The following is a 21029-nucleotide window of genomic DNA, read 5'->3' as shown; positions in this document are numbered from 1 at the left end:
TCACTTTCATCATGCTATGAAGCTACAAGCATACTGCTAGGTCGCTAGTATTACAAAGTGTAGAGCTTTCAGAATTATCTTTTTCATTTAGTTCAGTCATACAGTCTGGCAGCGTCTCACTATTCCCCTCAGCTCTATCCTCCCTCAGTGTGCCTCAGTCTGCCTCAGTCACTGTTTTGAATCAGCCATTTTCGCTATTCGATAAGTGTGACTCTGAGTGGCCGGAATTTTTAAGGCAGAACTGTAGTCTATATCCGTAATGTTTTCGCAATAATGTTAAATGACATAAATTTATTATTAATTTTTGTTGTCTTTCGGTAACGTAATGGCTATTTGCCAATCATTTTATGTAATTGTTTTTCAGTGTCCTTGAGGTTGTAGTAATTGATAGTAGATTGTTATGAAATTTTAGCATAAAGTTTTGTTAGTATCTACTTAAATTAATGTATATATGAATTTACAGAAACGCATAAAATATAATATTACTCGGTGTTGTAGTTATAAATTATAATTGTTGGTAAGTACATAAAAAATAAAAAGATTAATCAATAACAAGTCATGTTGTTTACGAATATAGGTTATGTTTATATTTTTTTTGGTACAATTATTTCAAAGACAACTGTAACAGTTTCTGTAATTCCAGTAAAAAAAAATAACTGTAACCAATTATTTTGTTATTATAAACGAAATTTATTATGATCTAATTATATTTCGATCCAATAAATTGGAGTTATTTTGCAACTTTTTATTTTATAACTCCTTAAAATGTTATATTAGTAAATTTCTGTTCAGGAACATAAAAGGCGTATCGTCGCGACTTGTAGTGGCAGAGTTTAAAACCTTTTGTCCTTTCACTCAATTTGCAAAATTTATATTTATGGACGTTTACGTTTGCTTGGGTCCAATCTTGCAAGCCAAATTAGAACTACTTCCTCTTATCATACGGTGTTGAACGTATTGATTCGCATGTTAATACGATAGCCGGACTTCAATTATTAACGTGACATGCTGACTACACGTATTGTTCAATTTTGAAACGGTTGTTATTGGTTATAAGACCTTTTCATGACGAACCCTTCGTCGCATTCGACGGGATTGACGAGAACGGTGACCATAATAATATACCTACTTAATATGTAACCGGTGTTTAGAATGCCTAAAAGCACCAATAGTGGAGACGTCAACTGTTTACCCTTTGGTGGTCTGGATCGGGTATGTAGTTTCCGGCGGCCACGATAAGAGGATTACCGGTTCGCGCCGCTTTTTAATACCTTTTTATTAGCTTCAGACGTATGTATGTTTGTAACGGAATCTTTGAACATGATTTGGAGCACCTTCAAAACGTCGGATTAACTCGAAATTTGGTATACTTATTAAGGACAGATGACAATTCGATATTAAAAAAATATTGAAAAAAATATATATCGAAAAATTGAAATTCAACTAAAAAATAAAAAATAGTTTAGAAAAAACTAACAAAATACGCTTTTATAAAAAATCCAAGTAAAAATAGAAAGTAAATTTTAATAAATTTGAATTAAAAATAGTGTAAGAAAAAATGATTTTATTGTAAAAAAAGCGTGGGGTGCATGGTATCAGTAGCTATAAATATTTTATGAACAGATATGAGTAGAAGGGTTATTTTGATAATATCCTGAAAAGCATGGATTTTCTATAAAAGCGTATTTTGTTATAGCCCAAGAGCCCACGACAGCCAGACCTTCGTTATTTTATAAAAGCTGAAAGTTTCTCTGTGTATGTCTCCAACACAGGTAAGAACGACTCGCGATTATAGAGTTTCGATTGTGGTTACTTGGGCAGGTAACAGGCAGTAAAGGTATATAAAATAGTACCTTAAATTCGTTAAAGTATAAAGGTTTTTTTTTTTAATATTTACTCCAGAATATCTTTAGAAATCATGATATCCGTTGCCGGACACTTTTTCCAGTTGTTACCCCTGCCAGACACCCCTAAACTTTAATAAATTTTAATTATACTTTCGTTATACTATAAAAGCTAAATTTTATATATGTTACTTAGGGACTTATAAAAATATGTTACCCCAATAGCCGGACAGTTTTAATGGTTCTTACATCTTGCCAGACACATTGAGAGCCCGCTGTAGGTGCGAGCGCGAGGTAGCAACTGTTCAAGCGGGTGTGAGCGAGATAGAGTGCTTAGTCTATTGTGATCTTTTAAGATATCCAATAAAAAAATTATTTTATTACGTTCATAGCAATATTATAGAAAATAAAAAAGGTTATTTTAATATTATAAAGTACAAACAAAATATTACATGTCAAAGAAAAATATTTAATCGTTCTTATAATTTTCCTCATTGTCGTCGATATTGAACTGATGAATAAGGCGATATCAATATCGCCTTATTCAGTCGAGTCGGACTGAGGGGCCTACGAGGGGGGGCATAGCTACTACCGTATCCGATTTGAGAGTACGAGCTAAGCGGTAGTAAGACCTTTGAGAGGGCGCGAGTCCTTCTAAGAAATCAGACCATCTGGCATCTCGGACTTCGGCGATGCGAGACTTTACGTCGCGTTGTAGGGCACGCATTCGAGTATGATTTTCCACTGTAGGATACCTATCGTAGGCGCGGATCGAAGCGTTCTTAGCTCTAAGGAGTTCCCTAATATCGTCGGGCAATTTGAAGCGGTGAAGGAAGTCCTCCGCCACAACTTGTTTCGATGACCTATCTAATGTCGAGGTGATGTGTGACGTTACGATGTCTATGGCTTCAGCGGTATCCTGAGGAGACGGGGTAGAGTCCGGGCTAAATGGGAGCGATGGTGGATAAGTTTCAGCCAGGCTAATGCCCAGCGTGTGCCAATCCACCACAGTCCTCGTGACGGGAACGGAATCGGGAGCGCGACCGAGCTTCATAATGACGGGGCGGTGGTCTGAATCTAACTCTAAAACTACTTCGATCGAGTGTAAGCGCAGAGTTACGTTTTTTAATAACGCTATGTCGAGTATATCCGGGCGATGCGCGATATTTAGCGGGTAGTGAGTCGGGGTTAGCGGAGCGATGATATCGAAGGCGAGATCATCGACTAACGCGTCGAGCCGCCTGCCATTAGGGGTTGTGGTGTGTGAGTTCCACCTGATGTGTTTACAATTTAGGTCGCCCGCCAGAATGACAGAGCTTCCCATGCCGAGTAGCGCCTCGATATCACTGCTTAGAACGGATAAATCCTATAAACGACAGCTGATGTGCAGTAAAAGATCACAATAGACTAAGCACTCTATCTCGCTCACACCCGCTTGAACAGTTGCTACCTCGCGCTCGCACCTACAGCGGGCTCTCAATGTGTCTGGCAAGATGTAAGAACCATTAAAACTGTCCGGCTACTGGGGTAACATATTTTTATAAGTCCCTAAGTAACATATATAAAATTTAGCTTTTATAGTATAACGAAAGTATAATTAAAATTTATTAAAGTTTAGGGGTGTCTGGCAGGGGGTAACAACTGGAAAAAGTGTCCGGCAACGGATATCGTGATTTCTAAATATATTCTGGAGTAAATATTAAAAAAAAAAACCTTTATACTTTAACGAATTTAAGGTACTATTTTATATACCTTTACTGCCTGTTACATGCCCAAGTAACCACAATCGAAACTCTATAATCGCGGGTCGTTCTTACCTGTGTTGGAGACATACACAGAGAAACTTTCAGCTTTTATAAAATAACGAAGGTCTGGCTGTCGCGGGCTCTTGCTCTATTAGTTTTTTTAAACTATTATTTATTTGAAATAACGTTTCGACGCTGTCTTCTGATACCACTTTATCAGTTCTAATTGAAGGTCGTCGTGAAGATCTACTTCCCTCATGTGCCATAGTGCTCCGACGGCTATGTTGCAGAAACGGTAATGGATGACCTGGAAGGTGTCACTGTAAGGGTCGCGTGAGCGAATCCAATACTAGGTTGACGTGGTAGAACGAGGGAACCCACACGAGCAACTCCCTAAAAACCTCGATGTATTCCTGAGTTTTGCCTTTTTTTTATTGCTTAGTTCGGTAGACGAGCTCACAGCCCACCTGATGTTAAGTGGTTACTGGAGCCCATAAGCATCTACAACGTAAATGCGCCACCCACCTTGAGATATAAGTTCAAAGGTCTCAGTATAATTACAACGGTTGCCCCACCCTTCAAGCCGAAACGCATTACTGCTTCACGGCAGAAATGGGCGGAGCGGTGGTGCCTACCCGTGCGGACTCACAACAGGCCCTACAACCAGTAAAAAGTCTGCAAAAGTCACGAAATTTAGCAGTGATTATACAAGAATTAAAGGTAGAGAGGTACAATAATAACTGGCAAATATACCTAACTTTCACCACATGGTATTCGTAATAACAATATCAAAAGCCTTCTACTAGTGGAAACGATCAAGTATAGTCGCTATATAAACAAATTGGTCCGTAAGTTAGTCCGTTCATATTAAGCAATTATTTTCCTTCATAGTCTTAATTCGTTTTCATGTCATAGTCGAAAGCGTCACAAGCATATTGTTTTTAAATATGTAAATACAAAGTAGTTTTATGTCTGCGTTAAATGAATTGAACTCGTTGTCAGTTAGGTTATTCCCCTCTGCGTGAATTATACAAGTAGTTTAAAAAAAAAATTTAGTTTTAATCAACTCTTGGTTTCGGCGGTTATTGCGAAGAGGGATCTTTTTGTCATAGTGCCACGATTCCAAAGATTTCCCTCCAACTTTCCACCAGTATTGGAATTCTTCGGGTCGACGTTTCGAACGATGTCCAATATCTGAATAATTTGGAGAACAAAACCAAGTTGGTATCAAAATGTTGGGAGCTCTCAACAGAATGAAGCGGTGCTTTGTATCTGGAGAAATACTATGGTTTTACAAAGCAGAAGTACGGCCTCTCGTGGAGTACTGTTCCCATCTCTCTCACGGGCCGTTTGGTATACTTCTGGGGCTAAGGAGAGAATTTGGTTCCGTTTACGTTTTATATGGTATGTTTCATGTGGAGTGCTTCGGGGAATTGTTAGAGATGATCCCGTCACAACGCCCGCTGCCAGAGTAGAGTTCTTCCGTACTACCTAGAACCTCCGTGTTCGTATACGGTGTCTTTCGAGAAATCTTTTTTTGCGACATACCATCCAGCTTTGGAATGAACTCGCATCCACAGTGTTTCCTGAGCCCTATGACATCTTTCATCAATTTGAGAGACGAAGAGTACTCAGTAGTAGGCAGCGGTTTGGCTGTGCTCCTGGCATATTGTTTTTCTTATCTCTTGTCTTGGGTCTTGAGAGACCATATCAGCGTCACCGAGCAAATAGATGAGCTCACGGGGCTCATACCTGACGTTGTTCCTAACACGAACCCTAGCAAGAACCGTGCTTCGCAGAATCTACTACCGGATTGGAAACGCGATCCACTGAGAAGATCCGGCGAGAAACTCAGTGGGGTCGTCCTGGCATTGCTGATGTCTATGAGCGATGGTAGCCATTCACCATAAGGAAGCCGTAAGCTGGTTTACATTGAAGGGCAATAAAAAAATAATGAAAGAGTAAAATTACCTGAATATTCACATTATCATAATTTGCGATTCATGTCGTTGGTTGAACAATAAAACTTGTGTTGAGATTGCCGTAACTTTATTATAAATTCTGGTGAATTCCCCGTCGTGTTTTTACTAGTACAGGGTTGCCATTTAGAAATTTTGTAACCCAGGGCTTGAAGGTAGAAATAAATATCAGGCCAAGGTTAAAACCAGAATGCAATTTAAGAGCAGAACTTTATTCTCATACACACAAAAAACAGGGTCAGTAAAATAGAGCTAATAAGGAGCATACTTTTTAAATAGGGCTCATAATTGAAATGAAACTGATTAATATCTTATTAAATTCTAATGCAAAATGAACAAGCAACAGGTAAATTTTGAATTATTTAACAAATGCTTATTTGCATTATTGCAATATAATTATATTTGCTTTATGCATTACTTGTTTTTCAAGTCCACCAATGTTCCTCACTTTTTTGTGTTTAGTAAAAAATCACAAAAAGACGCTTTAAAAATCCAGGTCGCTACTTAAAAACATCTCAAGTTAACTAAAAAAACAAAACGTGTCCGGTGTAGGCAAGACGGTTGGCAACCCTAGATTATATGAACAATACCTTAATAATATTATAAATATGACAGAGTCCTTTCATAGGCGCAGTCTTGTGTTAACCAGCAATAAAAGTACACAGTGATCAAGTATTTAAGTGGGCACATATTTAATGAGTAGATACGAAATTAATATTTCGTCCACAAATAAATACGTTATACTTTTTGTGTTGAATTGTTACAGGCAAAATAAATGGAGAGCAACAGAAAAGTGCAGTATCTGGCCACATTTAGTGGTACGTATATTTATTTACGAAATAAACATTGATGTAATCAAACAATATTATTGGATTTTACGTTTAGGTTAGGTTTTATTTTCGAATTAGTAAAAAGACACAGACAAGCTTGCAACTCAGTCAGAGGTATTATCGTAATGTCCCGTATACGTGACTACCGCGAAACAATTGAAATAAATATAGACTTTAACGATAAGGCATTATGTTACATTTTTAGGTAGATTGTAATAGTAATAATATTGTGTAGGAGCCGGCTTTTTACGGTATTTGTAAATAGATGAACTTACGATCCACGTGGTGGTGAGTTGTTACGCCCACCGACGTAACCAAAACCATCTCCAGGTGCAGCCAAGCCGCTAGATACCGCTGCCTCATTTGAGACAGGACATATATCATTCAAGAGCTAAATGGTACATGGCAAGAATGATATCTGAAATCGCTCTGTCGATGAACGCGGCGATTCCAGTGTGCTTAGTGCGAGTTTTTTTAAAGTTAACTCATATTCGCTGTAGTCGTCGTGGCCTAACGGATAAGACGTCCGGTGCATTCGTGTTGAGCGATGCACCGGTGTTCGAATCCCGCAGGCGGGTACCAATTTTTCAAATGAAATACGTACTCAACAAATGTTCACGATTGACTTCCACGGTGAAGGAATAACATCGTGTAATAAAAATGAAACCCGCAAAATTATAATTTGCGTAATTACTGGTGGTAGGACCTCTTGTGAGTCCGCGCGGGTGGGTACCACCACCCTGCCTATTTCTGCCGTGAAGCAGTAATGCGTTTCGGTTTGAAGGGTGGGGCAGCCGTCGTTACTATACTTGAGACCTTAGAACTTGTATCTCAAGGTGGGTGGCGCATTTACGTTGTGGATGTCTATGGGCTCCAGTAACCACTTAACATCAGGTGGGCTGTGAGCTCGTCCACCCATCTAAGCAATAAAAAAAAAAAAAAAAAAATTTGTATGGAATGGGATAGTTTGTGTACGTTTACCGCTAGGGCGCTGTTCCAATTGCATACAAAATTGGCTTAACTTTTACGTTATCGAAAACGTTAAGAAACTCGCACTAAGCACACAGGTAGCATGAACGAACTCTGCTTCAGTGACGGGAAGTCCGATGGTTCAAAGGAGATTGAGAATCATCACCAACAATTCCTGAGATCACTCCAATCCGGCTTACTGACTGCTCTTAGAGCAGACAAACATAAAATTATTACACATTAACGACTTATTTAGCAAATCGCGCAAAATTTATTGTGTAAAATTTATGAAACAATCTAAATCTGATAAACGCAATCTGACCAAGCTGATAAATGCGAAAGAGAGTTTGTTTGTTACGCGTTCAGATATTACTATATACACCAGTGATTCTCAACCACTGTTCCGCGGAACTTTTGTGTGCCGCCAAATTTCAAAAGTGTGCCGCCAAATTTTGCGAATATATAATAATGTTAATATTATTAAATTATATCATTTTAAAAGAAAAATATTTTAAACATGAATATATATTTAAATCCACAAAAAAAATATAATATATTTTAGTTTATTTCGTATATTAAATTTTTTTTATAAACTATTTATGCAGTGTTGTAGTAAGTAAATAATTTTTATCTTTTCTTTTGTGTGCCGCCAAATTTTGAAATCGTTAAATATGTGCCGCAACAAAAAAAAGGTGGAGAATCACTGATATACACAATCTATATACCTATCACATATATCACATACTATATATATCAGATATATACACAATCGATCACCATGATATTGATATTACATATACGATAGCGATGTTTGATATCTTTCATTCAGAAAACAGTGAAATTCTCGAGGGGTATATTCACGGAATAGATAAATAAGGTAATAACCTTATTTATCTATTCCGTGTAGATAAATAGAACACGATTCCGTGTAGATAAATAGAATAGATAAATAAGGTAATAACCTTATTTATAAGGTAATAACCTTATTTATCTATTCTTAAGGTAATAAGGTAAATAAGGTAATAACCTTATTTATCTATTCCGTGGGTATATTAACGCGAGCAGAGCCACGTGTAAAGGCTATAACAGTTATGAAATAAAAAAAAATATATCGAGTATATTATTATATACTACACATTTGTCTCTACAAATTCTGTAGAAATCGAGTCGTGGAATAGAAACGGATAAAAATTATAATGTTTGTTTTTTATGGATAATCTGGTCTAGCACATTGTTCTTGTCGTTTTGGTAACAGAGATATTGGTTAATTCACTTATGTACCGTACCTTTTTTTATACAGTCGGCTTAGTTGTTCGAGGCGATCCTGTAATATCGGTTTTCCTAGGGCGGAATTAATTAATACCAGTCTAAAGTTTACGGTAGGCAGCGGCTCGGCACGGTAGGGCGCCGGCTCTGAGCGGCAGGAGTTTTTAGTGAGATTCAACTCCTACATACCCCACCTGCCGCGCGGGTGGGGATGCGGCGATTTTCTCCTGTGGTCTGCCTACAAGGGCAATAAAAAAAAGATTCCAAATTTACATAGGTACACTATAGTAGTGTGTTGCATGAATTAATTGAGGCCGTCAGCGCAAAAGTGGCGTATGCTTACCATAGTTATTATGGAGCAATGAGGTTTAAGTTTTCATGAATTTGAGTAGGCAAAAAAACAATACGCGCAAAAATAATGTTTAAAAAGCTATTTGTTATCTATGGGTGAAACTATGGATAAGCCGGTTTTGCATCAAAATTTATTATATTTCAAATAAATGTCAATATACATAATTATAAGCATGATTATGAAAAATTGTGGGTAACTTTTGCGCTAACGGCCTCAATTAATGTTACGTTTTATCGCATTCCATTTGGTGTTGTCATGCATTGGTGCATTGCTACCAAATGGATTCGTAGTATTTAGGAGTCGTAAGCGGGAAATTGGTGTGACGATTATCATTTCAGATCCGCTCTACACTTGTTACTAGGCTGTGGGTCTCACTTTTTGCATCTAGCGCTAAAAAAACTATTAACAATGAATGAAACGCGATTCCTTCAGTACTTCAGTACAGGGCATTCAGCGAATAAAACAGTGGGGTAGAACATTTTTTATTTTTATAGATTTGATAGGTGGACGAGCTCACAGTCCACCGAGTGTTAAGTGGTTACTGGAGCCCATAGACATTTTTTATTGCTTAGATGGGTGGACGATCTCGCAGCCCACCTAGTGTTAAGTGGTTACAGGAGCCCATAGACATCTACAACGTAAATGCGCCACCCACTTTGAGATATAAGTTCTAAGGTCTCAAGTACAGTTACAAATAAATAGGTGCCATCGCTTCTTTAGCTTACAGCGTATTAGAGCTGAACTCGAAAACGGATATACTTTTTATGGTTAGAGACCCGTAAAAATCACACTTAAAAAAAATAATATTCTCTAATATTTTGACATCATTTACATTGCGTGCATTCTACGTTGATAACGAAATAGAGTACAACAGATTAGAAAACTCTTCATTAAGGTACCTAAAATTTAACAAGAGTGTGAGGCAGCGGCTTGGCTCTGCCCCTGGCATTGCTGAAGTCCATGGTACGACGGTAACCACTCACCATCAGGTGGGCCATATGCTCGTCTGCCTACAAAGGCAATAAAAAAAAAAAGTTACAATGGTCGGCGTTATCGCTTCCAGGCAACCTTGTATGGAGATACATTTTTAGTACAAAGTATGCTGGGTTTCTTAATCTGAAAAGCTATAAGTATCTAGAATTATGGATATAAATCCATAGTCACTTGTTTCTTAATTTATAATATTTTAAATGAAAATGTTGGTTTGTTTGTTTTTTGTGTGTTGTTATACCTTCTTTACATCGAATTGAAGCTACGGATTGATTGACTTGATTTTTTTAAATGATTGTATTAGGTCAGAAGAGTGACACAGGCTATAGTTTATACCGGAAAAATAGATCTCATTCCCACGGGAAACTACACTGTTACTTTTTTGCGGTCGAAGCTGCGGGTAACAACTAATAAAAATTTTTTGTAACATACTGAGACCTTAGAACTTATATCTCAAGGTGGGTGGCGCATTTACGTCGTAGATGTCTATGGGCTCCAGTAACCACTTAACACCAGGTGGGCTGTGAGCTCGTCCATCCATCAAGGCAATGAAAAAAAATTAAAAAAATTATAATATGTATGTACATTCACAAATATGTAAGTGCAAATAATATGTATGTCATATAACAAGAAGACGCAATGATACGAAGTTTTATTGTGACAGATACAATTATTTATACATAGTACCTCATCTCAACATTGAAATTACACCCTGCATATATGTATGTATATATTTATTTTTAGAATATTGAGGACTGATAGGTGTTAGGAGAATCAACGCGGGTTAACCAGTAACTCCATGGTAAAAAAAAAACTAAGCAATAATAGGTCTCTTCTGTGTGTTTCAGTGTCGTTAGCTTTCTTAGCGGTGGGAGCGTGTTCGGCATGGCCCACACCCGTACTACTGAAATTTCATAATAATGAAACTTCTGTGGTGATTTCCAATGTAAGTTGTCTATGGGGAACTTATTACGTATCAAATCAATATGTACCGATTTAAATTGATAACGTACTGTATATTTACTTCAAGGAGAATAAACGGTAACAAATTAAATACGTTTTAAAATACCCTCAAATTAAATTCATACTTCCTTTTATAGTAGGTTGTTTATTTCTTTTGCCTTGATGGATTAACGAGTTCACAGCACTCTTGGTGTTAAGTAGTTTCCGGAGGCCGTGGACATCATAACATTAATACTGTTACTTTGATTAATGTTATCTCAAGTATATTGGTAAAATGGTCATCACACCTTCAAACCGCAAACGCACGACTGTTAGCAGTAGAAATAGGCCAAAAGGCGCTATCTGCTCTGCGGGCTTAGAATATAGAAACTTGAATATTACAGACGGAGATATCATGGATGCTAGGACTGAACCCAATTGGATTCCTTATCGGCAGTTTCACGGCACGCTTCGTTATAGACAAGTTCGGGAGAAGATATACATTATTAGCTAGTATGGTACCCGTAGTCATTGGAACGGTAAGTTTCTTTGTCTTTTGTTTTTTACCAACGTACGATCCGCTGACGAGAACATCAGCACGTGACGTTTAATGACTGGTATATTTATTTAAAATTGTAATTGAACATTGTCAGTCTTTTGACCCAAATAAATATATCAGTTCCTCAGTACAGTACAGGCGTCAAATATTAAATTTAATCCGTTAACAAGAAAACTCACATGAGGGAATTTAGGTCTCGCAGAATTCTTTGGGATCAGTATTGCTATGAGCTAGGGCACAGAATAAAATAATAAAAAGGTTTTAACCACAATTATGTTTATTGACAGTTCTCAAAATAAAACCACACTCAATTGATGTGTGTTCCGTAGTCACTAACCATTAATCACTCTGTTACACTATACTAAGCTACTCCGCAATGTATTACTTCGCGTCCATTTCGCGTCGCCCAAAACACGTCATTTCGGATCCTCTCGATCCACTAACGGTGCTTTTAGGTACCTAAGCACCGGTCATCATTCTCGTCGAACCTGTCGCTTGCGACGAAGGGCTCTGCGAGTAAATTAATCCACAGACACAGCCCACTGAGTTTCTCGCCGGATCTTCTCAGTGGGTCGCGTTTCCGATCCTGTGGTAGATTCTGCGAAGCACGGCTCTTGCTAGGGTTCGTGTTAGCAATATCATCATCATCATCAACAGCCCACAGTCGTCCACTGCTGGACATAGGCCTCTCCCAATCTACACCACTGAGCCCGGTCTGCGGCTCTCCTCATCCACTTCTTGCCGGTCACCGTGCGGAGGTCATCGCACCATCTAGCCAGGGGGCGTCCCACGTTACGTCTTCCGCTGCGCGGTCTCCACTCGAGATGATGTTTCCCATGAGCTCACCTACTAGTTAAGGTTACGCTGAAATAGCCTCTTAAGGCTTTCAGCTAGGTAGGAAAAAAAGCTATATATTACTTATATAGTTTTTGATTGCTTTTTATTTCGTATACTTTTTCTTTGCGTTATTTAACATTGTTTGTTAGTGGCGCTATTTGCCAAGAGATGGCCCCCGATGCTACTAGGTGGTAATGTAATCTAACAATAATACCAAATTTTAGCGCTATTTTAAAATTATCTTTACATTAAGGTGGGAAATCTGGCAAACCTTTATCAAACAACCTTTTTATCGTGTAAAAATAGTTAGTTTGGTTTAATTGGTAGACATTGTTATTTAATTTTTTTATGTGTTATCTGTCATTTATTATTTCTACTTTAAAGGTGTTGCAATTTTTTATCACCGATACCCAGGCGCTATGAATGTGGAATGTGTTACGTATTTTAATATTTGGTTATTTACATATATAATTCTTATTTAAAATTAAATGTCTTTCAGGTCATAGCCGTATCCGTTACAAGAGGCTGGATGCTTATGATGACACAATTCTTGTGGAGCTTTGGCACGGCTATTCTTTGTACGGTAAGTTAGACTTCTTACTTGTTGGACAACACAAATATTTAATTTATACTAATCTTGTAAATTTGATAGTTTATGTGTTATGGATATTTGTTGTTGATATTTTGGATACTTGTTATATAATTACGAAAAAAGGACTCAACAGATATGTATGATTCGCTCAAAGATAGTTTATAATCGACCAACCTGTATTTAATGCACACGTGTTTTTTTTTTTTTTTTTTTTTTTATTGCCCTTGTAGGCAGACGAGCATACGGCCCACCTGATGGTGAGTGGTTACCGTCGCCCATGGAATTCAGCAATGCCAGGGGCAGAGCCAAGCCGCTGCCTACCGCTTAATACTCTCCACAAGCCTCGTTTGAAGAAGGACATGTCATAGCGCTCGGGAAACACCGTGGAGGGGAGCTCATTCCATAGCCGGATGGTACGTGGCAAAAAAGACCTCTGGAAACGCACTGTAGATGACCGCAGTGGCTCCAGGTAGTATGGATGAATTCTACTCCGGTGGCGGGAGGTGCGATGGTAAAAACGAGATGCCGGTATCATCTCGAACAATTCCTCAGAGCACTCCCCATGGAACATACGGTACAAAATACAGAGGGAACCGAAGTCCCTCCGCAGACCCAGAGGTTCCAAACGATCCGTGAGACCGGGATTATCGACAATCCGAACGGCCCTCCTCTGTATGGAGTCAAATGGAAGAAGCTGGTATTTGGGAGCCCCGGCCCAGAGATGGGAGCAGTACTCCACGCGAGGCCGGACTTGTGCTTTATAAAGCAAAAGCCTTTGTCCAGGCGTGAAGTACCGCTTCGCTCTGTTGAGGACTCCCAGCATTTTGGACGCCAACTTGGCTTTGCCTTCCAAATGACTCCGAAACTGGACATCGCTCGAAATGTCGACCCCAAGTATCCCAATAATCTCGGAAGGTTGCAGGGATACTCCTTGGAATTGCGGCGCCATGACAAAGGGGTCCTTCTTCGCAGTGAACGCGCAAACTTGTGTCTTTAACGGGTTGAATTGAACCAAGTTCAATTCACCCCATTTGGAGACTCGCCCCAGAGAGTTCTCCACTTCAGACACAAGTTTTGATCGTCTCTCTTGCACCACGCTCCGAGAGAGACTCTGATGGCCGATATATCGCGCATCCCCCGTGCTGTCATCCGCATAGCAATGCATGCCATCAATAGACAGCATGTCATTGATATACAGGATGAAAAGCGTGGGGGAGAGCACCGAACCTTGTGGAACGCCAGCGTTAATGGTCATGGTATCAGAACAGTCACCATCTACAACGACCGTGATGCTCCGCCCATCCAAAAAGCTAGCGATCCACTTGCAGAGACCCTCGGGGATTCCGTAAGATGGTAGCTTCGACAGAAGTGCCCTATGCCAGACCCTGTCGAAGGCCTTCGCGATATCAAGGCTCACAGCAAGAGCCTCGCCCTTGCTCTCCAAGGCTTCAGCCCACCTGTGAGTAAGGTATACAAGAAGATCGCCAGCTGAGCGACCGTGACGGAAACCGTACTGTCGGTCACTGATCAGCTGGCGATCCTCCAGATACTTCAGGAGTTGTATATTAATTATTCGCTCCATCACCTTGGAAAGCAAGGAAGTTATCGCGATAGGCCTATAGCTCGATGGGTCCGACCGGTCACCCTTCTTGGGGATAGGGTGGACGTGGGCAGTCTTCCATGAAGACGGAACCCTGTTAGTGCAATAAGAGAGGCGATACAAACGCGTTAGCGTAGGCGTCAGCTCAGGGGCGCACGTTTTCAGAACCACTGCAGGGATGCCGTCTGGCCCGCTCGACTTATGGACGTCCAGGAGTCGGAGTTCCCGCCTGACTGCACACTGTGTAAAGCAGATCTCCGGCAGGGAACTATCACACCGGAGGATGTTCGGTGGTGTGGCACCCCCGTCGTCCACAGTCGAGTTCGAGGCGAAGAGTTTGACCAGAAGGTCAGCCTTCTCTTTCGCACTATGGGCCAGACTGTCATCGGACTTGCGTAGTGGTGGGAGACTAGACCTGCAAAAGTTACCTTCTGCAGCTTTGGCGAGCGACCAAAAAGCACGGCTCCCAGAGGGATAGCTCTTCAGTCGCTCGCCAATTCTAGCAACGTGCTCCGATTTCGCCCTGGAAATAACCTTCTTGTAGGACCTGGAAGCGGCGTTATATTTCCGCCTTTCCTCTGAGATGTTAGGATCCCGACGTCTCCTAGCATCATCCCATGCAACGTATGCGAACCGCTTGAGGTGTGCAGCATCCCTGCTGGCATTGTTATACCAGGGTCTGCTGCGACCCCCAACGGGCACTTCAGAGGAGGGGATAAACAATTCCATCCCCTGGAGCACCACGTCTTTAAGACGGTCCGCACAGACGTCAGGATCAGCAGAGGAAAAGCAGAACCGCCCCCATGGGTAGGATGCGTAAAACTCACGCAATCCATCCCAATCTGCTGACAAATACTGCCAAACTCTTCAACAAACTGTTGTTTTATTTCAAGAAATCACGTAGGTATCGGTTGTATCTGTTATAAGAAATAGGATACTGTTCACTAATTCGTGTTTTATATCAACTAACGGATCTACAAATCGATAGTAGTTTATGGATCAAAAAGTGATCCATGCAAGTCTAAATGCGGGAAAAAATCGACTTGTTTCATTCGAATTATAAACTCTGCATGGATGAAACTATGGGGTACGTCTGACAGACGACTGTAAAAGGTCATGTTCCACCCGGTGTTGAACGGTAACCGGAGCCAATGGATATCGACAACGTAAAGGCCACTACCCACCGTGAGGCATGAGTTGTAAGTCTCAGTTCTATAGTACAACGGCTACCCTACCCCTCGATCCGAAACGTGTACTATTACTGCTTCACAGCAGATATTGGCAGGGCGGTGTTACCTACCCGTGCAGGCTCCTAAGACGCTCTTATTACCAGTAACTTAGTATCTTAGTCCTTTCCACATAAGCAATATTATCGCGAATGAGTTTCTTATGAGTGTTAGTCAGATACTACGCATTATTATTTTTTACTAGTCACCCGCCCTCGCTTCGCTTCGGAAACATTAAATTTTATTATTGAATAGCTGAGTCACGCGATGTTTCCCGCGGTTATTGTCGTACCGCGGGTGACGCCGCGGGGCGAAGCTAGTCTTAAAAAAAGCCTAAGTTAGCCTAAGTTACTCCTTATATCATCAGCTACCTATCAGTGAAAGTCTCGTCAAAATCGGTCCAGAGATTAGCCGGAACAAACAAACAGACAGATAGATAGATAGACAGACAGACAGACAAAAATTGTAAAAAATGTTATTTTGGTGTATGTACCGTAAATATGCATGTAGTAAAAAGCGGTTATTACAATATTACAAACAGACACTCCAATTTTATTTATATGTATAGATTAAAGCCATAAACTATTATCCCGCAGGTCCAAGGTATATATTTTGCTGAAATAGCGGATAAAGACATTAGAGGCACCCTCTCGTTGTCAACAAGATACATGTTTAATCTTGGGAATCTCCTAGTCATCGGTGCTGGCCCATTTATAACTTATCAAACACTAAACTTGTGTTTGCTTTTTATACCGTTGACTTTTTTGATTGCCTCGTTCTGGATACCGGAGACACCATATTATTATCTAAAAGAGGACAAAGTAAACGAGGCGAGGAAGGTTTTGATGCAGCTGCGAGGAATCAAAGATGAAAAGGTGAATAGGAATAACATTTGCAAAGTTATATATTTGAGGAATCTATCTATATCTTAATACGTGAAGCAAAAACTTTGTATCCCTTTTTACGAAAATTGCGCCCACGGAGGAGTATTAAATTTCCCATATTTATAGAGAACATAGAGAAGAAGTGCACAGTGCTTATAATAAAAAAATATATGTAATGCATTAAAGATACTTTAAATCAATAAAGTAAACATTACACACACTACCATGTATTTGACGCACACACGCATGCATACTATTTATTATTATTGTCCAACTTTGTTCTTGACGTCTGTAGTCAAATTGAGAATAGATTAAATATTGTTTGTCTTTATTAATATTTTTCTATAGTGTAGTCTTGGCGAAATTTGTGATTATAGAAGTATAATAAATAGTCTTTGAAAATAGAATCATAATAGTGTACAAACTTATAATTTCAATTAATTATAGTCGAATTTCGACTACCGGGCGACCACTAGTTACGGTAAACAGTGTTCCCGTAACGCGACATTTCGGATCCTCCCGACCCATTATCGGTGCTTTTAGGCACTAAGCATCGGTCGCCATTGTCGTCGAATGCGAGGAAAGGTTTTTCATGCAACTTAACCCACAGACACAGCCCACTTAGTTTCTCGCCGGATCTTCTCATTAGGTCGCGATTATGGTCCGGCGGTAGTTTCTGCAAAACACTGCTCTCGCTAGTGCCAGTGTTAGCAAACCGCCTCAGGCTGTGTCCGTGCGCTCACCGATTTCGATTCCGATAGTATTAGTATGTAGTTTGGATATCCGTTTCTGCTATTTGATAAGAGATGGCGTTTTTTTTTTTTTTTTTTTTTTTTTTTTTTTTTTTTTTTTTTTTTTTTTTTTTTTTTTTTTTTTTTTTTTTTTTTTATTGCCTTTGTAGGCTGACGAGCATACGGCTCACCTGATGGTGAGTGTTTACCGTCGCCCATGGACTTCAGCAATGCCAGGGGCAGAGCCAAGCCGCTGCCTACCGCTTAATACTCTCCACAAGCCTCGTTTGAAGAAGGACATGTCATAGCGCTCGGTATACCAATATTAGAGGTTAAACAAAATTGTCATTTTCATTCTAGGAATTAGATTCTCAATTAGCATTGATTGAGATGAATGTGAAAGAGGACATGACCAAATCCAGTTCAGTGAAACAGCTCTTTTCTGGAGCCAAATACAGGAAGGCTATTGTGATCGTTTCAGGTATGCACGGTAAAAAAACATGTGTGGTGTCGTGGGACACCGGATAGGAACGAAGTTCCTTATTATAAAAATATTAATTTTAAGTTCTATTCGAAGTATGAAGAAAATAATTATTCGGATATACATTTTTTATTATGATTTTTTTATTGATAATAATACAATAAAACTACTTTACAAAGTTATGAACTTTATTTTATTCACAATGATTTTTAAAAAATACATAGTAATAATATACAAAGAAACAGCTATTTATATGAATAATAATAATTAAGCCTAATTATGTTTTATCATAGAAAACCGTCTTCACGTAGACTATACATTAGACGCTGTATAGCCATCATACTAAGACTATACATAAATAATAAAAATCTTACGTTACGGACGTTTTTTCCCGGTTAGGGTACCCCTTCGTATCGTCCCGTAAGGAACTTCGTCCCAAAAAAAATAATTAGAAGTTCTTGATTTAGTGCATCACTCTCGTTTATAGTTGCAACTGGAGTGAGATACAGAATATCCCCTTGGCTTCTTGAACCAAAATTTCGTTTCTATTACCTCCTTGAGTATTGCGTAATAGTACCTAGGCTGCGTGATTCAGTCAATTCTGTTGTTTTTCTTCAATTTGTTGCATGTAACCTCGGGGTTATACGAGATTCGTGGAATATGTTAGAGAACTCATGGGGTTCAGTCTGCAAGAGTTGCTGACACTGGCTTTAGCAAGTCCAGTGCTTTGCCATCTCTATAACCGGATCGTAATCGCGACCCACTGAGAAGATCCAGTGAGGAACTCAATGGGCTGTGTCCATTGGGAATTCTGTGGCAACTTCATTAAATCCATCCACGTTCTTAAAGATAGGGCTCTTATCAACTATTATATGCTTCACTTATTTCATGCGACTCTAATTCTCTGAGTTTCATTATTAACATGTGATATTTAACAAATCTCAACAAATCATAACAAAATCCTAACAAAATCTTCTATTTACAGGCCTGAAAATTACGTCAGTATTTACGGGAACGGTGACAATAAGACAATATTTCGGCAGGATACTACAAGAAGGTCGCATACCTAAAGAAATGGAAGGAACCGTATTTATTGTATTCGGAGCGGTTGGATTCTTGACGGGTAATAATTATGGCCTTAATAATCCGCCTATGGAACACAATCTCAAACGTATCTACCATTAATTGTTTGTTATCTCTTTTACAGCAATTGTAGCTTCAGTGCTAGTTGATAGATTGGGTCGCCGGCCCCTTCTAATCGGTTCATATATCGTAACCGGTGTATGTCTCGCCGCTATTGGGATTTACTTCTTTCTTCAAGATGCTGTTCTTGTTGATAGCGCAGCCATGTCGCCATATGGGTACTTGCCTTTCATTGGCATACTTCTCGTCACTGTCAGCTCAACGATTGGCTTCAATTCAATAGTGAACTTCATGCCCGCTGAATTATTTCCTTTGAACGTTAAAGCCATTGCTATGTCCCTAAACGGGATATTGAGCGGTGTATTGGGCTTCGCGATTGCCAAATCTTACCAAGATATCAAGGATTTGTGTGGAATTTACACGGTTTTTTGGATTTTCACGGTATTCAGTTGCGCTGGAGGCGTTTTCTGTTATTATTTAGTACCGGAAACTAAGGGTAAGGGCTTAGCGGAAATTCAAGAAATGTTGCAAAGTCCTTGGCTAGAGTTAAGGACGTACGATGGTACCGCGAAGTTTAATATTGGCGATATTAAGGATAGCGAAGAGGAAAGAGCGTCATTAACGGAAGTGACCAAAATATGATAATTAGATATAAGTGACTTTTTATGATTTTTAATTTCGAAGTCTCGGTTGTTGGCCTTGCAAATGTTCAATGCCTGATTATCACGGAACCGAAATCACATATGATAAGATTAGTTGTAGTAGCTGGAGAAGGCTTTGTTACTGTATAAAAGCGGAGCAGATGATCTTTTGATTCTCAGAAGACATAGATGTATTCAGTCGAGTATTGGTTGGTACCGTATATACATATATGCGGTAATACGATACTAAAGCTGGTAGGCTCAGATTTGCACATGTGGATATTCTATTCTATCCAGTGGAATTTAATATTTTAATGCAAGTAATTTCTAAGTATTGCACAATTAAAATTACTTTTATGACTTAATCTCGCGTTTGTTATTTTGATTTTTATTTTGTCCAAAGTTTCGAATGTTTGACAGTTTTTATAGTGACATAATAATATGTGGAAAATTAACGCGATATTAAATCTTAAATATAGCTTCAATTATGTCTCTATTTCATAAGACTGAGATTCTAATGTTATAAGTACGACTACTGTAAGTTTGAATAAGAAAGATATTGATATATTTTTAATACTTAAACGAACGAATGAGAGAATAGTTCGGGCATAGTTCTGTAAACAGTATTATGATAAAATAAAAGCTTTTTTATTTATTTTCTCCGTCCTTTCATTAAAATGCACCATTAAGTGAGATTAGATTGTTGATTTGAACAAATAAATAATCACATAGAATAATCTAGACTATTAATCATGTTAATTATTGCCGATAATGGCGCCGATTTGCGTCCATTTAAACTTATTTAGTGCCTTCCCCCTTGCATCCACAATCCTCAATGCTCAATGAGGGTCACGGCCTCCTTTAACAACTTTCTCCTGTATTCTCCTGCACCATTCCTGCCTACCCTCGGCTGTGTGGATATCAACGTGGACTGAAGTATTGAGAGTGGAGCGTATCTGGTCCGGCCGGCGCATTTGACTCCTGCCTTCTGGGTCTTCTTCTATTTAGTGCATGTGTACCAAAATAAATACATTGTGTGTTTTTATAATTCATAAAAAAAAAAAAAAATGCTTAAACGGGTGGACGAGCTCACAGACCACCTGGTGTTAAGTGGTTACTGGAGCCCATAGACATCTATGAAGTAAATGCGCCACCCACCTTGAGATATAGGTTCTCAAGCATAGTTACAGGTCGGATCCGGCTTGTTGGCTCTTTTATTTAATTATTTTTATTGACTCGTACTACCATCTCGATAAATTGGCGCTCGATGTGTTTGAAGTTACATACGTCTTTTTCATTTACCAATGTGCGTGACACGAGCTCCTGTTGCCAAGTCCAAGCTCATGCGCTGTGTAAACATAAATGCTTAACATTCGCCGATTCACTATTAAGTGAGGTCATGATGTTTGTTTATTTTA

At 39.2% G+C, this 21029-nt stretch overlaps 1 protein-coding gene across 7 annotated transcripts; it reads left to right on the top strand.

Annotated features, from left to right (window-relative positions):
* The first annotated feature begins 156 nt into the window (after window positions 1-156).
* LOC114253394 (facilitated trehalose transporter Tret1) lies at window positions 157-20269 on the top strand. Of its 7 annotated transcripts, XM_089734387.1 has the most exons (10): window positions 194-317; window positions 464-517; window positions 6335-6386; window positions 10824-10921; window positions 11322-11456; window positions 12813-12896; window positions 16328-16606; window positions 17707-17827; window positions 18813-18950; window positions 19035-20269. In XM_089734387.1, exons 3-10 carry the CDS (start codon window positions 6344-6346, stop codon window positions 19610-19612), a joined length of 1476 nt encoding a protein of 491 aa, XP_089590513.1. In that variant the 5' UTR covers window positions 194-317; window positions 464-517; window positions 6335-6343; the 3' UTR covers window positions 19613-20269. The 7 variants fall into 7 exon arrangements, with proteins under 7 accessions (XP_028044061.2, XP_089590517.1, XP_089590513.1 ...); XM_028188260.2 differs by having other exon boundaries at window positions 157-517; XM_089734388.1 differs by lacking the exons at window positions 194-317; window positions 464-517 and adding an exon at window positions 6224-6248.
* Window positions 20270-21029: the final 760 nt, after the last annotated feature.

Source organism: Bombyx mandarina, chromosome 17 (genome assembly GCF_030267445.1).
Source record: "Bombyx mandarina strain Sakado chromosome 17, ASM3026744v2".
NCBI lineage: Eukaryota > Metazoa > Arthropoda > Insecta > Lepidoptera > Bombycidae > Bombyx > Bombyx mandarina.
This window is presented reverse-complemented; position numbering and strand designations above follow the sequence as displayed.